The sequence below is a fragment of the Pinus tabuliformis genome, chromosome 3_2 (assembly GCF_031772625.1).
Source record: "Pinus tabuliformis cultivar Carrire ecotype Pingquan chromosome 3_2, CPIR1, whole genome shotgun sequence".
Classification (NCBI taxonomy): domain Eukaryota; kingdom Viridiplantae; phylum Streptophyta; class Pinopsida; order Pinales; family Pinaceae; genus Pinus; species Pinus tabuliformis.
Window position 1 is genome coordinate 99,796,849 of NC_142302.1, and position 22,325 is coordinate 99,819,173.

At 34.4% G+C, this 22,325-nt stretch overlaps 1 protein-coding gene across 1 annotated transcript; it reads left to right on the plus strand.

The window, feature by feature from the left end:
• Window positions 1-696: 696 nt before the first annotated feature.
• On the plus strand, window positions 697-1,455 carry LOC149180028 (uncharacterized). Its single transcript, XM_089413735.1, has one exon. The coding sequence runs from the start codon at window positions 697-699 to the stop codon at window positions 1,453-1,455; it is 759 nt and encodes a 252-aa protein (XP_089269861.1).
• Window positions 1,456-22,325: the final 20,870 nt, after the last annotated feature.

Consider the following 22,325-nt stretch of genomic DNA (forward strand, 5'->3'; position numbering starts at 1 on the left):
TGAAGAACCGGAAAGCATAGATCTGGGCGGTCTAGACATTTTTGAGCTGGAACAAGTTTGCAGAAAGAAGGAGTATGATAAAATCCAAGCGCATCAGCTTAGTACTCTGGAAGTTATCATATCCAGAGCCTATCAGCAACAACAATTGGGAATACAACTGGGAAGTCAATGGGATGGCTACCTCCTTCCAAAAGACTCCAAAAAACGTGGAAGAAAGATAGATCTCCAGCGAACTATAGCCATAGGGAAAATCCTGGTTGACTCAGGCAGATATGCTAAATTGACAAAGTACTACAAGCCCACTACTAATAGTGAATCATGAAGCTCACTTCATGGAATCTAAGAGGGCTCAACAGCCTCGGGAAACTCAGAATGATTAAAAATATGATAAAGCAAGAACAGCCCCAGATATTCTTTCTACAGGAAACAAAATGCAACAATAACACTCTGGGAAGCATCCTTTCAAAAGCTTGGCCAGGCTGTCACTCGGTGGCTGTGGACGCGTCAGGTGCTTTTGGAGGATTGGCAATTGCCTGGAACACGCAAGCAATAATGCTTTCAAATTTCCATGCATCCCATAACATTATCTAAATTGACAAAGTACTACAAGCCCACTACTAATAGTGAATCATGAAGCTCACTTCATGGAATCTAAGAGGGCTCAACAGCCTCGGGAAACTTAGAATGATTAAAAATATGATAAAGCAGGAACAGCCCCAGATATTCTTTCTACAGGAAACAAAATGCAACAGTAACACTCTGGGAAGCATCCTTTCAAAAGCTTGGCCAGGCTGTCACTCGGTTGCTGTGGACGCGTCAGGTGCTTCTGGAGGATTGGCAATTGCCTGGAATACGCAAGCAATAATGCTTTCAAATTTCCATGCATCCCATAACATTATACAGGCAACGTTTCATATTATTGGCACCAACATTCATGGTCATCTTACCAATGTTTATTTTCCGCAGGAAGCAGCCAACAAAATTGCTCTTCTAGACACCATAGAAGCACTCAACTCCAATAGAGACCATCCTCTATGGATCATTGGAGGAGACTTCAATTTGATCACCAAGTTAGAGGAAAAGACGGGAGGTCGGGCCAGGCTGGAACAGGAAACTGACCACTTCAAAGATTTTATCCACAACAATATGCTAATAGACATGCAAACCTCCAATGGAATGCACACTTGGAGCAATCGCAGGGCTGGGCGGCATCAAATTGCTTCAAAACTTGATAGATTCCTCATCTCGGATAATGCAGTGCATCTCGGCGGCGACCTCTCAGCATCCATTCTTCCATACTCCGGATCCGACCACTGGCCTATCTCTCTCCAATGGCAACGGCCAGGCGACTCAACCAGACGTCCATTCAGATTTGAGGCATTTTGGCTTTCCCATCCCGCCTTCAACGACTTCATCAGATTCACCTGGAACAACTTCTCTGCGCCAGAGGGATAAAAAATGTTCCAGTTTCAACAGAAGCTCAAATTCCTAAAAGCCCAAATCAAACGCTGGAATAAAGAGACTTTTGGCAACATCTTTCAGGCCCAACAAGACCTCAACAAAGAAATGAGAGATCTCCAGCAACAGATAATCACAGAGGGATACAAGGACGGGACTCTGGAACTGGAAAGGCACATTCATAATCAATTGGAGGAGAGAAGGAAGCAGGAAGAAATTCTCTGGAAGTAGAAATCTAGGATTAGATGGTTGAAAGAAGGCGAAAGAAACACCAAATTCTTCCACAGAACAACTATTCAAAGAAGAATGCACAATACTATCTCTTTTATACAAAAGCAAGGAGGGGAAAGAGTAGAAAACCATGCAGAGATTGAACAGGAATTCATCAATCACTTCCAGGAGGTCCTACAAGAACCCCAGCTTGACAGACGGCATGCTATAGAAAAGATCACTCAAAATGTGCCAAAAATTATCACAGAAGAACACAACCAACTCCTTCTTCGACCTGTAGCGCCCGAGGAGGTGGATTTGGCCATGAAGCAGCTTAAAGAGGGCAAAGCACCGGGACCGGACGGCTTCACCACAACTTTCTTCCACTCTTTCTGGGAGCTTATAAAAGAGGAAGTGTGGCAAGTGGTGGAGGAATCACGCTCTCTACACTGGCTATTGCCATCGCTCAATTCAACTTTTATCGCCCTCATTCCCAAAGAAGAAAGTACCCTCACTCCGGACAAATTTCACCCAATCGCTCTTTGCAACGTCATATACAAGGTTATATCCAAAGTCATTGCCAACAGGTTGAAGCCGCTGCTGCCCCTGCTCATATCGCCTGAACAATCTGGTTATGTTGAAGGACGTCAAATTTTGGACGGCATCATCCTAACTCATGAAATCATACATTCCCTCAAGAATTCCAAACAGGCAGGTATGATTCTCAAGATTGACCTTTCCAAAGCTTTTGACAAATTAAGTTGGACTTATATTCAAAAAATGTTACATGCCTTTGGTTTCTCACCAATGTGGGTTCGCTGGATTCAGAGTTTAATCTCCTCTACCTTCTTTTCAATCCTCATAAATGGCATTCCCTCTCAAACATTCAGCCCCTCCAGAGGCATCAGGCAAGGGGATCCCCTATCCCCTTTCCTTTTTGTTCTAATGGCTGAAGGGCTAGGTCGACATATCAAGCATGCCCTTCTCTCCCAGCATCTCAAAGGAATTTCCATTCACAATTCTCCTGCTACCACTCATCAACAATTCGTTGATGACAACATGCTCTTCGGGTACCCATCTGTTCAGGAAGCCACCATCTTCAAATCCCTCCTGAAGGATTTCTCTGATGCATCAGGCACAAGCATAAACAAAGCCAAATCGCAGATCTTCTTTTTTCACACACCTCCTATCACTCAACAGGCTATTGCCCGCATTCTAGGTTTTTCCATAGCTTCCCTGCCTTCCAATTACCTGGGCGCCCCTCTTATAGACTCTGCTATCAAGCACGCCTCCTGGCGTAGGCTCCTAGAGAAACTTGAATCTCGTCTCACTTTGTGGACTCATAGAGCTCTGAACATAGCCAGTAGATTAGTGCTTATCAAAGTTGTGCTTCAGGCAATGCCCCTCTATCTCTTCTCAATCCTGGCAGCGCCTAAATGGGTTCTTAAAAAAACAGAGATCTTCAGCGCAATTTTCTCTGGGGGGCACATGGAACAAATCGCAAATGGGCCCTTGTCAAATGGACTACAGCATGCAAGCCAAAGGAAAAAGGGGGCATAGGTCTGTGAGACCCTAATCATAGTAATGAAATCATGGGTGCAAAAATTTGGTGGCAATGGCTTTCTGCGCCCAATAAGCCTTGGGCTGCCATCTGGATAGCCAAATACACCAATCACAGACCAGCGGAGGAGCTTATAAGATTCACTCCTTCTGAGAAAGGTTCGCTAATTTGGAATGCGGCTAGTCAACATTTCTTGTTGATCCAACAACACAGCTTTTGGGAAATTAGAAGCGGCAGCACAACTCGATTCTGGACAGACGCATGGAATCAGCTTCCAAAGCTTGATAGCATCCTCAACCTACCACCCAGCCAAGATTGGGAGGAACAACAAAAGGAATCTGTCAAGCAACAATGGACTCCGGAGATAGACCAAGGGTACAGACAATGGAAGCAATCCGACAGGCTTATCAGAAATGTTGATAACCAGACTAAAGAAATCTTGGAAAGAGAGCTCCAAAAACGTCGAATCAGATACTCCGAAGGCAAAGACATCTTGAGATGGGGATATACCCCAAGAGGATCCTTCACTACGAAAGAGGCCTACAAAATCAAATGCCAAGATCCCACGCCTCCGGATCCTATCTGGGGAAGAATCTGGATTCCGGGCATTTGGCCCAAAGTTTCCTTATTTCTCTGGCTCACTGGGCACCGAAAAATCCTAACTTGGGACAATTTAAGGAAGAGAAACATCCACAGGCCCTCCATTTGTCCCAACTGTCATTCTCAAGAGGAAACGCTTCAACATCTCCTGGACTCCTGTTCTCTGGCCAACCAACTATGGGAGAAGGCCAAAGAAAATGCCGAGAATAATCCCTGGCCTCCTCCTATGGACTATATGGAAAGAAAGGAACAAGCGTATTTTCAAAGACCAAAGCACTCCTTTAGAAATCATCTGGGGCAACTTCTGTCACAATCTGAAAGAGACTTTGGCGCTTAAATCTTGGCTTCCGGATGACTTTCCCACGCAGGCAAATGAGATAGCCATATGGGAAAATTGGAACATACAACTCCCTCAAGGAATTCCTGCTTGCAAACCTTCAGAAAGCATGAACATCAGTAAGCACTCATGGTCCCCCCCTCCAAGGCATAGATTCAAGCTCAACTTTGATGGAGCTTCTAAGGGTAACCCCGGCAAAGCAGGATTTGGCGGCATTTTCAGAGATCATAAGGGCTCCCCTCTCCTGATCTACCTCGGCAACATTGGATGGGACACGAATAACTCAGCTGAGCTGGAGGGTCTCTGGCAAGGATTACTCCTATCCCAGCACCATGGTTTCCAGCCTCTCGAGATTGAAGGAGACTCCCTAATCCTCATCAATTTGGCCAACCAGCTACTCAATGGAGCTCATGCGAATAAAATCGCCAGCAGCTGGAGACTTGAAGCCAGGCTGGACGCTATAGAAAAAACACTCAACACCAACAGAGCAATCATATTCAACCATGTTAAATGGGAAGGCAACAAGGTCGCGGATCTATTGGCCAACCTGGGAGTGGAAAATGGGCATTCTCTTCTCACTGGGGCTCTAGACATAATTCAGAATCATGAACAAGAACAGGAATGCAAAATTCTGGTCCAAAAGGATGCAGCTCCCCCGGATGCGGGTGCATATACAGTGGGTTAATGTGATGGGACAGGGGTGCGGCGAGGTAGGACGACACCTGCCTGCCCTGTACCACCTGGTTTATCGCCCGACGTAGCTTAAACAGGGGCATCTGGTTTCACTTGGATTCACGTCATGTGGTTTTGTTACGCCCAGCCTGTCATCCGATTTCTCCATCGCCTCCGCATGCTCTGGTCTGAGCTGGGCCTCGGCTCTCTTTAATGCTGGAGTTATGGCGGGTGCAATCCGAGGAAAGGCGGATAGTGTTAAATACAGGCTCAGCTTTGGGATCGTTTTGAAGCCTCTGGTGCTTTGCTGGTCTGGTAAAGGTGTATTATGGTATGCTGCTTTGTTATGCTCTGTCGCCCTGTTATGCTCGGCCAATTCTGCGACGCCGCCTCCGTCTTCTCCCAGGCTTTGTTTGAAGGCCTCCAGCCTGAGTTTGGATGCCCATTTGAATAGGCCGAGCTCTGAGGAGGTGGTTGAGCGGTCTTGTTTACAAAGGGTGGCTGAGGTGCTAGTTATGCCCCGTCTTCGCCATAGAATGAGGAGCCGCAGGGGAACTCCTAGGCATGTGCCCTCCCGCCCGTCCTCCAATTCTCCCTCCATTTCCAGTGATCTCTCCGCTGGCCATTACCCTCGCACGCACAATGGGAGAGGGCGTCTCCATCTCCCCAGCCATTTCCCTCCTGATTCCTCGTCGTCTCCCTCCTTTGGCTCGGTGATTTTCACCTTCAATTGTTCCCTGAATCGTCCGAGAATCACTACTCATGTCTCAGTGTTTTTTCTTGAAGAAGGCCAGGAGGCAAGGGAATCCAACACTCATCAGGAGGGCCTTGCCTCTGTCTCTGCGCAGATTCCTTTCTCTATGCAGGTTCCAGAGGTCCCCACTCACAATGTCGTGGACATGGTGATGGAAACAGAGGCTCTTGGTCCTTCTGAACCTGATGTTGCTCGTGCAAGGGATGACACTGATGCTGCTCGTGCAAGTGCTCTGCCTGAGTTCGGTTGGTGCAGAATTGTGGAGGAGCCTCCAGACGCGTAGTTTCTTTCTCTGTTGCTATGTTAATGGTCACGCGGCCCTTAATGGCGGGCAATTTTTGGTTCAGGATGCAAATTTTGGTTCACTTCTGCAAGATATGGTTCATTTTGTATGCCTCTTTGAATTTTTGTAAGCTCAGCAAGAGAGTCAATACTTGTTCCCCTGCGTGGGATTTGAATACCAGCTCTTGGCTAAGTTCACTGTCATGGGCAGTGTTTTTGTTACTCTCTGCCGCTTCTACAGGGCAGTTGTTTTTTACTACGGTCTAGATGTAAATTACCCCCTTTTATGTTAATAGAATAGTTTTATTTAGAAAAAATAATAATAATAATAATAAATAAAATAAAATAAAATAAAAAATGAAGGGATTAATAACACGTCATGTTTTTTACCACTAGTGTATTCTTTGTTAACTTAGCGTTTTTGAAAAAACAAATGTGTTGCAATAATCTAGACAGACTCTACTTCGATATTGTTATATTTACAAAACCAACTAATGCACATCATAATTATTAGAATTTTTTGAATTGAACCAATATGAAAAAACTGCAGATTTTGAAGATGTTTAGTTGAGCATCCAATTTCTCAACATATTAGTTATAAACTAAAAAACCTAAAAACTACCCATTACAGAAGACTAGCCAATCTAATGAACCATAAATTTTCATATTTGTTTATAGTGTATTTTGGAAGATACGGATTTTTTATTTCATTGAATCATAATGACCTTATGAAAAAAAATTCACATACTTTTTAGAAAATTAATTAAAATTAACAAATTTATATGAAATTCCATAAAATTGGTATCTATCAAAAGTATATTTAATTCTGAAAATGCTGGTATTAGTTCCGATAGTAAATTCACCAAATTTGATGGAGTTTAAGCATTCTGAAGTTGGAAAAAGGTGACCAAAGCCGAGTTGTTGCAGAGTTGCAGGTTAAAATAGTTCGGCTAAACTAAAACCACATTCGGTCGAACTTGTGTTTGTCATCGATGCCCGTTAAAATAAATGAAAAAATAATTCGGCCAAATTACTTTAAAAGTTCGGCCAAATTATTTTTAAAAGTTTGGCCAAAAATGTGTCGATATTTTCTGTTGGCTGCAAAAATGAAACGATGCGACCCTCCAAAAAAAACGTTTCGCCCAAACAATATAAATAAATGGAGCCGAAACATTATTTTCGCACTCTTTCTTCATTTGGAGTGAACTTTTAAGCTAAATCTTCTAGGTTGATTTTTTTTAGGAAATTTTTTGGACTTAATTTTTAAAGTAAGTCTTTTGGGCTGAATTTTTTAAGTGAGGTTTTTTAGCTTAATTGTTAAAGTAAATCTCATGAGCTGAATTTTTTAAGTGAGTTTTTTAGGTTAATTTTTAAAGTCTTTTGGGCTGAATTTTTTAAATGAGATTTTTTAGCTTAATTTTTAAAGTAAATCTTTTGAGCTAAATTTTTTAAGTGAGATATTTTAGCGTAATTTTAAAGTCTTTTGGATTGAATTTTTTAAGTGAGATCTCTTAGCTTAATTTTTAAAGTAATTCTTTTGCGCTGAATTTTTTAAGTAAGATTTTTTAGCTTAATTTTTAAAATAAGTCTTTTGGGCTTAATTTTTAAAGTAAGTATTTTGAACTGAATTTTTAAAGTGAGCTTTTTTTAAAGTAAGTCTTTTGTGCCAAATTTTTAAAGTGAGTTTTTTGGTCTAAATTTTTGAAGTGAGTTTTTTTGCAAGATTTTGAAATTGACTTTTTTTGTTGGATTTTAAAAATCTACATAGATTTAATTATCATGAGAAATCAAAGATATTGCAAGAGAAAATATGATCGAACAAGAGACATTGAGGCTCGTAGAGAATACGAGAGAAACTATTACAAAAGATAGAAGGAAGAGCACGTAAATATTGAAAGGCCAAATCAATCTCAACTAGGAGTTGAAGCATGTATGTAAATGTAAACATTATAAATGATATTTAAAATTTAATTAGTGTATTATGAAATTTAAATTTTATTTGATGAATTAATTTGAAAAATATTTTGCAATGTAAACAGAGAGAGGTATTCCTTATAACATGAATGATGAGACCGAAAATGTTGAAAGACAAAGTGAAAAAAATAATGAACCAATGATTGATGATGTTGTTGAATATGTTAAAAGAGATTCAAATGAAGAAGTTGAATCATCATCAAATATATGTGTGTGTGTGTGTGTGTGTGTGTGTGTGTCATGTGTATTATTGAAATTATACATATTTATTAATTTCAATTTCATTCAAACTCTATTTTTCAATTTTATTATTTAATGAATATTTATACCCATTTACATTTAATTTTCATATGTACAAATGAAATCAATATCGATGATGAGATGTTAGAAAATGTTGACATTGACATATATGGAGATAAAAAAGTTGACCATGTTATACGATATCGTGTTAAGGTCATTATTGAGAAGTTCTTTAAAGATGAAAGTGTGACATGCCAAGCTCAAATTTTAATAGGTCTCTTAACATCAAAGAAATTAAAAGACGCTACAACTCTATTGTGTATTCAAAAATCAATGAAAGATAAATAGGTAAAGGAAAATGTGATTCAAAATATAAATAGTTCTCTAAAAAAATTTGAAGATCTAGAAAGAAAAATGATGTAAATGCACGTAGAGCAATACAAATGGCAGTGGTTTCATCAAGTACTGAAGAAAATGGTTTGGTAAAATCTATTGCAAAATTATTAGGGACCTCATGAAAAACATTGCACAAACATAGTAAATTTTGACTGAAAATAGATGTAAATGATGAGTTCTCTTGTTAGGAAGTTATTTTTAGGAAACCATAAAAAGATAGACTTGGAGAAGATGTTAAAAAAATAATACATGAATATTGGATGAAAAAATCACGTGTTTCACCAAAAGCAAGGAATGTGATGCGGCGAAGAATAGCACGAAATCAGTATGAAGAACATGCAAAACATATATTGGACACCACTCAAATAGAGTTGTTCAATAAGTTCATAGAAGAGAATCGTGGAATTAATGTCTCAATTAGTACTTTTGTGCAACAAAAACCATGGTATGTTAAACCTATCACTATACGCGACACTTGTTGTTGTCATTATCATGTGGAATTTCAATTATATTATGACACCTTCCTTAATTTTGGTAAAACATTTTGGAAAAATTCACCTCCTCCTTCCACTATCCATGGTTTCATATCCAAAATTCTATGTGAAAGAGAAAATCATGAATTATTTTACCAAAAGATATGTGTTGGTAGTAAAAAAAAGTGTGATCATTATGGAAATTCGACTTTATTTCACAACAAATATTCTATTGATATAAATGATCAATCATTGTCTAACCTAAAAGTGAAATAGAAGAGATATGAATATATCCATACATTGATTAGTTCAAATAATATTACAAGTGCTAAAAGGATTGATTACAAGAAGAAGAAATTCCTGTGATAGAGTTTTTGAAGAAATTTGAGACATAAATTTATAAGCACACCAAGCATTCACATAGAGCTCGATGGCATGGCCTGCAATTCAAAAACTCCCGGGAAAATTTTCCACCAGGGACCATTTGTGTCAATAGTTGATTTTGCAAAGAATTACACATTTGTTGCACAAAATGAAATACAACGTGAATATTATCATTCTGGCCAAGTCTCTATGCTTGTCCATATTCTATATAGACATGTTGAACAAAATGTTGATGATATAGAAGTGAGAATCAACATGTTATTAAAGAATATCACTTTTATATCAGCGATGATCGTACACATGATACACATTTTGTGCAACATTGTTTTGATAAGATTTATGACTCATTGAAAGGTCGTAAAATAAAATTCAATGAACATTGGCTATGGTTAGATGGATGTGCAGGTCAATTCAAATCTTCACGATCATTTTTTTGGTTGTTTCGTCTTTAAAAAAAAAACCACATTAAACATTGTTGGAATTTCTTTGAGATTGATCATGGAAAAAAAGAACATGATGGTACAAGGGCATGTATAAAATGAGCACTTCAAAGATATCAAATGGACCACTCTGCAAACAGACTTGCTTCAACTGGACAAGTTGTTCAATGGTGCAATGTTGCACTAAGCCATCAAACTAACCCATCAAGGGAGGTACGAAGGTATGTACATATATACAAATTAACTTTTATATAGTTTTAATATATGACAACTTTTATTAATTTTTATTAATTTTCTAATTTTAAACCATTATAAATTATATAATTTAAATAGTGTGAGGATGATTATCTTTGATATATAAATTGTATTTTAAATAACATATTTAAATTCTTGTTTGAATTTACTATAGGTTTTTTTGACATGTTGGAGTTGAAGAAGTAGATAGATCGATTACATATGAAGCTGAAACAGTAAAAGAGACACGAAAATTGCATTCAATTAAAATAAAATATTATCGAAATGCGTTTGCATTTTATAAAAGAAAATATTTGTGTTTTTGTCCTGTTTGCATAGAGGGCACACAATCCAATGATGTTTGTGAAAACAATATGTATGTAAAACTTTGGCAACATACATAACTAAATACGAAGGGGAAAATATCAATTGCAAGCTTCAAAGAGATGGAACCAAAGGAGACTATAGTATCATCTGAAGGTGATCGAGTTTATGATCTTGTTAGAGAAGGTAACATTTTAATTGATTGCAAAAGATGTGTGTGTGTGTGTGTTTTATGTTTTTAAAATCAATGCGAATAACTATCTAGAGATAATAGTTAAAATATAGAGATCTAGAAATAGATAATAAAATCAAGTCCATATTTATATTTAGTTAATTTCATGTTAATTATGATTTGAATTTACACTTGTTTCATTGTGCAGGAGATGTTTTTGTTGTAGTTGCGCCCATTAACAACATAGAAATGTCAAGTATTATTTGATGTAGTGCACTGAATGAAAAATAAAGTTATTGGAAGCTTATGATGATAACGGTTTTATATATGAAAGAGGGTCTATTATACTGAAAGGTTATTTTTTTCAAGAAACTCACCAAACTAAGAGTAATGTTTACTTTCAAGACTATCAACCCAATGTCATAAGTTGTCAATATAGTCACTTGGTGTGTGCAACACACATAAAGTTGATAGAAGTTCAATCAAAAAACAATTGAAAGTTAAAAAATGGAGAATGTCAAAAGTTGACCATGAACGGATCATTGAAGATGGCATTCCATTAGAATTTTTTTAATTGAACTGCCCAACAATTTCTTCTACTTGGATTCATCTTTGAGAACTTAGAGTTCAAGTACATTGTTAGCATTTCTTTTTGTGCACTCTTAAGTTGTACATTCTTAAGAATGTGATGATGTGAAAGCGATACTCATTGGGTCTTGTATTGAGTTACAAAGTTATATGTATATTGCCTGTTATGTAGACTTGTATTGAGGATTTATTGCTCTATTAATTTGTGATGTATATTGCGTTGTTACTGCTCTATTAATTTTTTATTGTGGTTGGTTGAGTCATTTACTGAAAATCATGTACTAACATTATAAGGATGATTGAATGCAAAATGTACCAACTAAATGCAAATTTACTTTCATTTCTACATATTCATGAACTTAAATTATATGTAAAACATTTAAAAGCATCAAACCATGCATGCATCATGCAAATTGTGGGCATTCAAACTTATGTAACTTATGTAAATTTAATGTTTTATAATGCAATTTTATCTAACTTATGTAAATATGCATTCAAACAACTTTATATTAAAAGTTAACTATCAACCGACATCCATAGTAGTCTTTCTATACATGAATGCAAAATGCATGTGTACCATATTTTATAATACAATTTTAAGTTATCATTGTTTTAGACATCTACATCGAAATACAAGATTCCTTCAAATGCAAAATGTAGACCTGACATTTTGTAATTTGCAATTTTAATAGATTCATTTTAAATAAGTCAAGACAAAACAACTTAAAAAAAAAAAAACAACAACAACAAAAACAAACAAAACAAAAAAACAAACTAACTAACTAACTAACTAAGAATCATCAACTAATATTATAGGGATGAAAGAAAATTAAATGCAAATATGTAAAACATTTAAAAGCATCAAACCATGAATGCATCATGCAAATTGTGGGGCATGTTTTATAATGCAATTTTATCTAACTTATGTAAATTTGCATTCAAACAACTTTATATTAAAAGTTAACTATCAACCGACATCCATAGTATCCTTTCTATAAATGAATGTAAAATGTACATACCATATTTTATAATACAATTTTAAATTATCATTGTTTTAGATATCTACATCGAATTATAAGATTCTTTCAAATGCAAAATGTAGACTTCACATTTTTTAATTTTCAATTTTAATAGATTCATTTTAAATAATTCAAGACAAAACAACTTCAAAAAAAAACCTAAGAAATCATCTACCAACATTATAGGAATGATTGAATGAAAAATGTACCAACTAAATGCAAATATGTGAAACATTTAAAAGCATTAAACCATGCATGAATCATGTAAATTGTGGGCCATGTTTTATAATGCAATTTTATCTAACTTATGTAAGTGTGCATTCAAACAATTTTATATTAAAAGTTAACTATCAACTGACATCCATAGTAGCCTTTCTATACATGAATGCAAAATGTACATATCATATTTAATAATACAATTTTAAAATATCAATGTTTTAGACATCTACATCGAATTATAAGATTCATTCAAATGCAAAATGTAGACCTCACATTTTGTAACTTGCAATTTTAATAGACTCATTTTAAATAAGTCAAGAAAAATCAACTTTAAACAAAACCTAAGAATAATCTACTAAAATTATAAGAATGATTGAATGCAAAATGTACTAATCAAATGCAAAATTTACTTTCATTGCTACATATTCATGAACTTAAATATGTAAAACCAAGTTTTAAGCATCAAACCATACATCATGCAAATTGTACCATGAAAAATGTACATAAACTCCAAAATTAGCATGTATTAAATCATAATAAAGAGTTCAAGATTTAAAATATGTCCAAAATTTATGTCATGATAAAAGTAAATATAATATAAAAATACTGTCAAATAAAAAGTTGCATCAAAGAGAATCTCACTGAAATATACGATTTATCAACATCCTCATGCTCTCATCAATATCATTAGTGCCCTTCACAACATGTGTAATTGCATATATACATAAGACTTTGTACTTTAAAATTGAATTTTAATGTTTTAAAATTAAATGAGAGTGTAAGATCGTCAAAACAAAATTATAAAAAGTTTCAAATTCCATGCAATACCTCATGGTGTTCCCCTTCCATTGTGCCCTTTTGGTGTTCACCATGCATTGTGCCTTCTCGGATGCCCTATACAATACATGTATATGTATATGTTAAAAATTTTAAATTGCACATGAAAATTATGCATAAACTCGCAATATTAAAAAAAATGTTACACAACTTTTTCAAATTGTTTAGATGATCCTATCCCCATTGTTGACTCCATCACTAAAGTCCCTAGAGAATGGAAATCATCTCCCCAAACCTAAAATTCCAAAATTTTAAAACTATAAGATAAATCTATCTCATTTTTTAATGAAACTTGCACTTCAATTTATAACAAAACATAAGTGAAATATTCAATACTTATGGTACATCTCCTAATAGGGAGGAATAAGGTGGCACTATGTCCAAAACATCGGTCAAAATCGGATACTGTTAACATTTAATTATATATACATAATTATTTCTTTTAAAAATATGTCCTCACAATATATTGATATAATAAAAGTAAAATAATAATTGTATCAACATGAACTCTTCAAAAAAAACTAACATCTCTCAAAATATATTCATTGGAACCTAAACCTGGGACCGTGAAATTATCAAATTTTTCATTCAACAAACGAGTTAACTGCAAATGGTGAACATATGATACATTTGTATTAGATTATATCTGGAAAAAAAAAATAACAAAATGTATGTGAATCGACATTAACACATACATTACAAATTACATTAAAATATCTACCCTAACCATTAACACATACCGATCCCACACCCTCTTCTTCATGAAGAATTAGGTTTTGTCAACCATTGCACAAGCCTTTTCATATGCTTTAAGCTCCTCGGTATTCATATTATCTATCTCCTCATCTGTTTTATATACAAAATTAGCATGTACATTAGCTCATGCTCTTTTCTGATTTAGACCGATATCAATTCCGGTCAATGCACTCTGTATGTTGTCTATAATGGCATCCCTTCCTTCTCGACTAATTTGAGAAGTGGCATCCATCTCTGACCACAAAGTTACCAGACGAGGAGGTTGGCGTACCAAAGGTGGTTGAGGGCGAGGAAATTCAGTATCACGTAATGCACCCTTACAATCATATAACTGACCTTTCCCAGTACCATAATATTCAGATGGAAGTTCAGTATAATCGGGTTTCATACCCAAAAAATATTATCCATAAAATGATTTTACAAAATTAACGGGAATCTCATCATTCCATGGAATCTTTCCATATGCTACAAGGAACCTATCATACAAATGGTTGGCTATATCAAGGTGCTTGAAATTAAACATAGATTTTGCCTTTTCTTTTGTAACCATTTTATTAACCTCGACCCATTTATCAGGACCCATCACTAGTTCCTTTCTATGCCTCATCATATCTATAAATAAATCTATGGTTGGCTCAATCTTCTCGTAAATATCAAGAAATGAGGTTAGAGAGTGCGTCATTATTTCTAAGCTTTCTCTACTCTCTGCAGGGAGCTCCAAACTCCCAAGATATTTCTTCAATTTAGAATATTGGGTTTTGCACCTTTGTAATGTGTATTATTGGAGGTTTGTCTCCCAGGGAAGCTCATCCAGAATATCATATGGATAAATGGTAGTTGGTGTCTGGCCTTCTTCTTGAATTGTCCGACTTCGCTTATGTCTACTTGGACCAATATTTTCACCCTCTGGACCAATATATAAAATACATAAATATAAAAACATGTGAACAAAAGTACATACATTTATGCAGGATAGACATGTATACACACATGTACATACAATTCATTTACATGTACAAATTTGTTTTAACATCAAAACTATATATATAATTTACCAAAATTATGTTGACCACCCGAAGAATGTTGACCACCTAGAAAATTTTGACCACCCTGAGACTGATGACCACTCAGAGAATGTTGACCATCGTCACACGACAACATTGTGAACAAAGCATCTAAAAAAATAGAAAATCAATTCAATATTTATGTGTACATACATATGATTCTACTTATTTATCATTTAAGTAAATGCACATATATATATATATACCATGATGTGAACGATGGACCTCCCCTGACTCATTTGATATTCTCTTTGATCCATGACCTCGACCTCCCGCTTTAGTAGATGCATGAGACTCTATTGATGTTTGCCTTGAAGAATCATGTGGAAAATTCTCATCCATGATATGGATATCTATAGATATATAGATGAATGATATTTAAAAAGTTACCTCATGCATTTACAATTCTTTTTAAAAATTCTATTTAAGAAGATCAAGAATTCAGAAAATTGTTGTAACCCTTGAAGTTACCTCATGCATTTAAAAATATTGAAATTTCTATTTAAAAATATTAAGAATTCATAAAATTGATATAACCCTTGAATTTACCTCATGCATTTAATTTATGTAACCCTTGAAATTACATCATGCATTTTAAGATCTTAAAATTGCTATTTAAAAACATTGAAATAATTCAGAAAATTAATGTAACAATTTGAAGCTCTTCATTTAAAATATACTCAAGACTAAAAACACAAATGTTGAAGCATGCACATTTTGAAAATTAAATACAAAATTTTCTAAAACATGTCAAGTTCATAAAGTTGTGCTTACATAATGGGGGCACACTTAGTATAGAATTGAAAAAAACTCATGGTCATTAAAAATGACACATTGATAACTAAAAAACACACACATATAAAAGATATCTTACAATGTCCATCAATAAATATTGATGGATAACTTTTTAACACTAACTTATCTTTCACACACAAATCTTGAATTTCCATTGCCCCATACAAGAGATCACTAGACATCCTATTAACATTTGCACAATGTCTTATGCTAAATTATTAAAAATGACTCACAATGTTTTTTACTTCTCCATGCATTTGTTTTAACCTCTCTTTTTTAACTTGGTACACGCCTTTCATCTAGTTTCGCACAAGTTTGGAATTGGTGAAGATTACAATTCCATTGGATCCATACTCCCTAGTTGTTCCTAAGATTTCTATCAATGCAATATAATATGTTGCGTTGTTTGTTGTTCTTCCAGGTACATTCATTTTCCTTTGGAGGATTTTTTTCATCACAAAATTGCATACCACATAAGTAATCATTGCTTTCCCTGGATTGGGATAACAAGAAACTTCTATGCATAATGTTCATTTTTCAACCATGTTTAATGGGTTTTCTGATCCCTATAAAAAACAAATTTAATAATATGAATTTAATATATTTATATAGGTATTGTTAGGTTGTGAAAAAGATCATTATTTAGACAAATAAGTCGGAAGGCTACGTAGCAAGAAAGGTTGTTTCTACTTGGTTGTATGGTTGGATAATTGCAAGAAGAAAACAACTAGAGATCTCTAATTCAACTCAACTACAAATCTCTCTTTCATTCAACTTAGCTTCAACTCAACTGAAGGTTGAAAGTATTTACTAATTTATTTTTATGTTCATTCCAAAGATACAAATATTTCTAATTAGATGATAGAGCAATGCCAACAATCTAATTAGCTTCAATCTCAAAAAGAAACTACTACTTGAAAAGAGCAAGTGCAAGAATCTTCAATTAAGTGTATTATACTTCATCTTAGGAAGCTAATAAGACTCATGTTCCAAGCAAATAGGGAAGCTTGAAGTGAATTACACATAATTAATAAGGAAACATAAATGAACATATAACAACAAAAGCAAGGAAAGTATGTTACTAAGAAGCATCAAGGTAAAACAAGTCAACCCAATAATATTAAAATTAAAACACCAAAAATAGATGACAAATCAATGCCAACAATCTAATTAGCAACCCAATAACATTAAAATTAAAACACCAAAAATAGATGACAAAGAAATGCCAATACTCTAATTAGCTTCAATCTCATGCACCCAACAAAATAAAAATGAAAAAGATGAATCTTAACAATAAACTACTGTTTGAAAAGAGCAAGTACAAGAACCTTCAATTAAGTGTATTTTGCCTCATATTAGGAAGCTAATAAGACCCATGTTCCAAGAAAATAGGGAAGCAAAATGAATTACACATAATGAAAAAGGAAACATAAATGAACATATAACAACATAAGCAAGGAAAATATGTTACCAAGAAGCATCAAGGTTGTTCAATGGCCATGATATCATCATCTTTTTCATTGGCGTCCTCTTCATTGATCAAATTTTTCATTTTGTCGATTAAAATGTTATGTGATGAGAAGATAGGGATATTATACTAACATTAATGATAGATGCATCATTTCTAGTTCTTTGGCACTGCATCATATGCCCATATTCTTGGGATAGAACATTTTGGTCGAGTAGGGGCTCCTGATAATCGTAGGGCTTTTCTCTTCAAAGTGTTTTGGTGCATTTAGACCATAGTTCTACAACATAAATCAAGGTAGAACAAGTAAACCCAATAACATTAAAATTAAAACACCAAAAATAGATGACAAAGCAATGTCAACACCCTAATTAGTTTCAATCTCATGCATCCAACAAAATAGAAATGAAAAAGATGTATCTAAAAAATAAACTACTATTTGAAAAGAGAAAGTACAAGAACCTTCAATTAAGTGTATTTTGCCTCATCTTAGGAAGCTAATAAGACCCATGTTCCAAGAAAATAGGGAAGCTTGAAGTGAATTACACATAATGAAAAAAAAAACATAAATGAAGCAATCATGTTGTAAAAGGAAGCAAAAGTGACCTAGAACAAATTGATAATGTGGAGGATTGAAATTGATAATGTGACAACAATGATTTGGGGGAATCTGAGCTAGAGGTAACATTTAGGGAATATGAATTGATAATATTATTGTCCTTTGAAATTATTATTGTCGAGTGACCTAGTTAAATGGGTCATTTACAATATTTTTTTAAATACTTACACAGTCTAATTTTATTTAAAAATAAAAACAGAGAACTGGAAAGCTCAAAATGAAAAATGATACATTAAATGAAATATAAAATTCAATTGTCGCTTCTTAACCAACACCATGATAGATTATATCGAATAAATTTGATATTTATAAATCATTTTTTCATTGATATGCATTGTATTTCTTTCTAACTCTCAAACTGAATTGCATATATCTCAATAGAGTTTTGTATATACTGGTTACACGTTATATATTACAGGGTAATGTTTTTAGCCGAGAGATGTTACTGTATTGCAACTACTTTACTGTAGCTGACAATCAGGATTCAGTGCTAATAGACGTCTATGAAGGGGAAAGGCCCAATATCGAAGAATGAGACTACATCATAACAAAGTGTCAAGCATCTCAGTTGATGGAATAAACAAATGTATGAAATTATGGACAAATATACAATTGTTGTGATTGCACATTCAAAACCACAAATTGCATTTTTTTTTACATGACATAACATGAATTTTTTCAAAGTTTGAGAATGAGTGGGTAACATAATCGTATAGCGTTGTGCAAAACACATGCTACAGCCATCTCTTGGTCTATTAGATCCTAATGCACCAATACACAAAGCAACCATACATTCCTAGGCTCTTTGTTGTGATTATCAATACAAGGATCTGTGAATGGGCAAATTTGTTCTCCTTCTGTACAACTTAGTTCCAGGCATATAGACAAAAAACTTAGTTGGGGAATACATAAGTGAAATATATTAGTTATTAGTTAATTTTGAATGGATAAAACTTCTCAGTGAGATTTTCTTAGAACAACATGGGGACATTCACTAGAATCATATGGCATTCATTTTTATTTTTAATGTGTATATATTTTATAACCCAGGCCATGAAGAGAAGATAAAAAATTATCATTTTACACCACCTACCAATTAATACCAAATAATTCTTATTAAGATATTTAAAAATTTGTGATAGTCATGTATAGAATTCCAATTCTAACATCTACTACTTCTGCATGTACTAATATATTTCTACCTTGCCACCATAAAACAAAGATTTTGATAATGTAAATTGTTATTGACCTTGTGCCTTGAACTCTAATATCTACCATATGCATTAATACTAAGATAAATTTAGTTTTTTCGACAGTAAAACAAAGAATTTGGATACGATGAATTGACTTTTAAATGTCATATATATAATAAAAAAAGTTGTCCATATACTATGAATGGTTGGAATGTTGTTAACATAACAATCAGCCCTTTTGGATTGTCCATTTTTCTGTATGTGGGCAAGCTAAGCTGTCACTTAGGAAGCGGTGGAATAATCAATGATTATTTGTCATTTGAAATATAAAATATAAGTATAAGACAATCAATATAAAGTAATGAGACAGAGAGCAAGCAATTCAAATCAACTTTATTAGAATAAAAGACACTAAAACCAACAAAAAAGGGAACAGACACAAAATGTCAGCAAAGATAAAGTGAAACTGGAAAAAGAAAAGTATGTGCATTGGTGCCTAATCTGGTTTACAGTGTACACTAATATGAAAGCAACAAATAAAATAAGAGAAATTATGGACAAATATACAATTGTTGTGATTGCACATTCAAAACCACAAATTGCATTATTTTTTTTACATGACATAACATGAATTTTTTCCAAGTTTGAGAATCAATGGGTAACATAATCATACAACGTTGTGCAAACCACATGCTACAACCATCTCTTGGTCTATTAGATCCTAATGCACCAATACACAGAGCAACCATACATTCCTAGGCTTTGTGTTGTGACTATCAATACAAGGATCTGTGAATGGGAAAATTTGTTCTCTTTCTGTACAACTTAGTTCTGGGCATACAGACAGAAAGCTTAGTTGGGGCATACAGAAGTGAAACATATTAGTTATTAGTTAATTTTGAATGGATAGAACTTCTCAATGAGATGTTCTTAGAACAACATGGGGACATTCACTAGAATCATATGGCATTCATTTTTCTTTTTAATGTGTATATATTTTATAACCCAAGCCATGAGGAGAAGATAAAAAATTATCATTTTACACCACCTACCAATTAATACCAAATAATTCTTATTAAGATATTTAAAAATTATTATCATTCAGTTTCTAATGTTAAACCGTGGGTAGGATTATTTTATTTTAACCCATATTTTTCCTCACAACCGAGTACTATATACTGTGAACAACGTTGGTAGAATCAACGCACACAAACACACAATGAACAACACCTCCAAAAGGATGAAGTGATACTATTACACAGAAGAAGGTCGAGGTCGATGTTTTGTTTTGCACATTGCTATTAGTTTTTGTGATAAGAAGTTTGGGCCTCTGAAAGCCCGGCCTCTGAAAGCTTCCTTCCTTCAAAGGCCTCTGAAAGCTTCCTTCGAAGCTAATTCCATTGTTGTATGTATCTCCATTTCCATTTTAAAATTTTCCAACCAATTTTCTCTCCATAGTTTTCTGCAGCATCACCTTAATAATTACTGCAGAGATTGATTTAATTCAATATAGGATTGGATTATAAAACAATAAAAGGTATTTGAAGAAGCTTCAATTGTCTAGAAGGCATCGGTGAAAGTATTTCCCTTATAGAGAAATGACTAGTATGGAAGACACGAAAAGGGAATAAAGTCAAAATTGGAGAGGAAATTCATGTTTGGGATGCTTAGAAAACTACAAATGGTCTAACTTTCTAATCAACACTCTTCACATCAATGAGATATATAGTTTGGAAAATGAAACTGATCCAACTCTCCCCAGTATTCCCATTTGGCTACCTTAATAATCATTCTAAATATATATTTCAATGCATATTGTATATATCTAGATATCGGTTAACTTTATTTTTAGTGCATGACTGTCGTATCAGGTATAAAACACATAGTTGGAGACATGTTTGAGATTGTTCCTTCAGGAGATGCAATCTTTATGAACTGTAAATGAGTTCGAACTTACCTAGTCCAGACAAGGAGGCTGGATGAGGAGTCTGAGAAAGCTATCAGCGATGAGTGCAACCAACCAATTCCTCTTGTGCCAAGCTGCAAAAAAACTAAAAAATTTATAAAAAAAATCCAATTAAACATGTAAATAAAAATTTTTAATTACAAACAAAAAAAAAATCAGAACATATCGCACAATGCTCGACAGGGGTTCATCTTGAATCAACAGCTCAGAACCTTACAGTGCTCGACATCACAACGACAGAATGAAAAATCAACAGCGCTCGTGAAAACAAAAAATCAACAGAGCGGAAAAATTCACAATAGAGTCTGACCCGTCGTATTAAAAGTATTTTCGGCCGAATAAATAATTCGGTCGAACAAATAATTCGGTCGAAAAAATAGTTCGACTGAATCATTTATTCAGCCAAACTATTTAATCGGCTGAACTATCTATTGGCCGAATTATCTATTCGACCAAACTATTTATTCAGCCGAACTATTTTTTTGCCAATTTTTTTAACTCCGGAAAAAATTCCGTTTAATAGTCGGAATTAGTCTAAACGGAAAAAAGTTCGGCCAAATGTTAATTAAATAATTCGGCCGAATAAATTTAGAAAATGCAGCTGAAAAAAGAAATGTGTTCAACCGAAAAATTGAGATTGTGAATTTTTCGGAGGCGTTTGTCACAAAAGTGTAACCTAGCTTCACGTTTTCACACCTGAACAAAATTTTTAACAGACTGGATATTAATGTTGGAGGATGATGAGCCCATCTTAACTCTTGTTTTTGAGTTGCAACATAAAATCACTTATGAAGAAGAGGAAAGAGCATGGAGGGAGGTTAAAATAACAAAAGAATTAGGATGTTTTGTGATGAAGGATGTCATGTTGGGTCTTGGATCTAATGTGAACATTCTTCCCAAGAAGTCTTAGGAACTTATTTGGAAATCAAAGTTGTTTTTTCATACATTTATTTGAGGTTATCCAAACACTATATAATTTATACCCTTGGAAGAGTTGTAGATCTAGAGATTGATATAGATGGGGTAAAGGCTATCATTGATTTTGAAGTTAATGAAATTATATATTAAAGATACCTCTACCTACCCTTGTTGGCCATAGCTCATACATTTGACAATGACACTAATTTGAACCTAAAGCAAAGGAAGAAGTCCTTTGAGATAAGGGATCTTAGGGTCACCACTCCTTTAGAGCCATTAAAGGATAGAGGTACATAAAGCCCAACAATGATGGCATAAAAAGTTCATTATTAGAGAATATATATAGTATTATTGCATGGAAAGAGGATTATA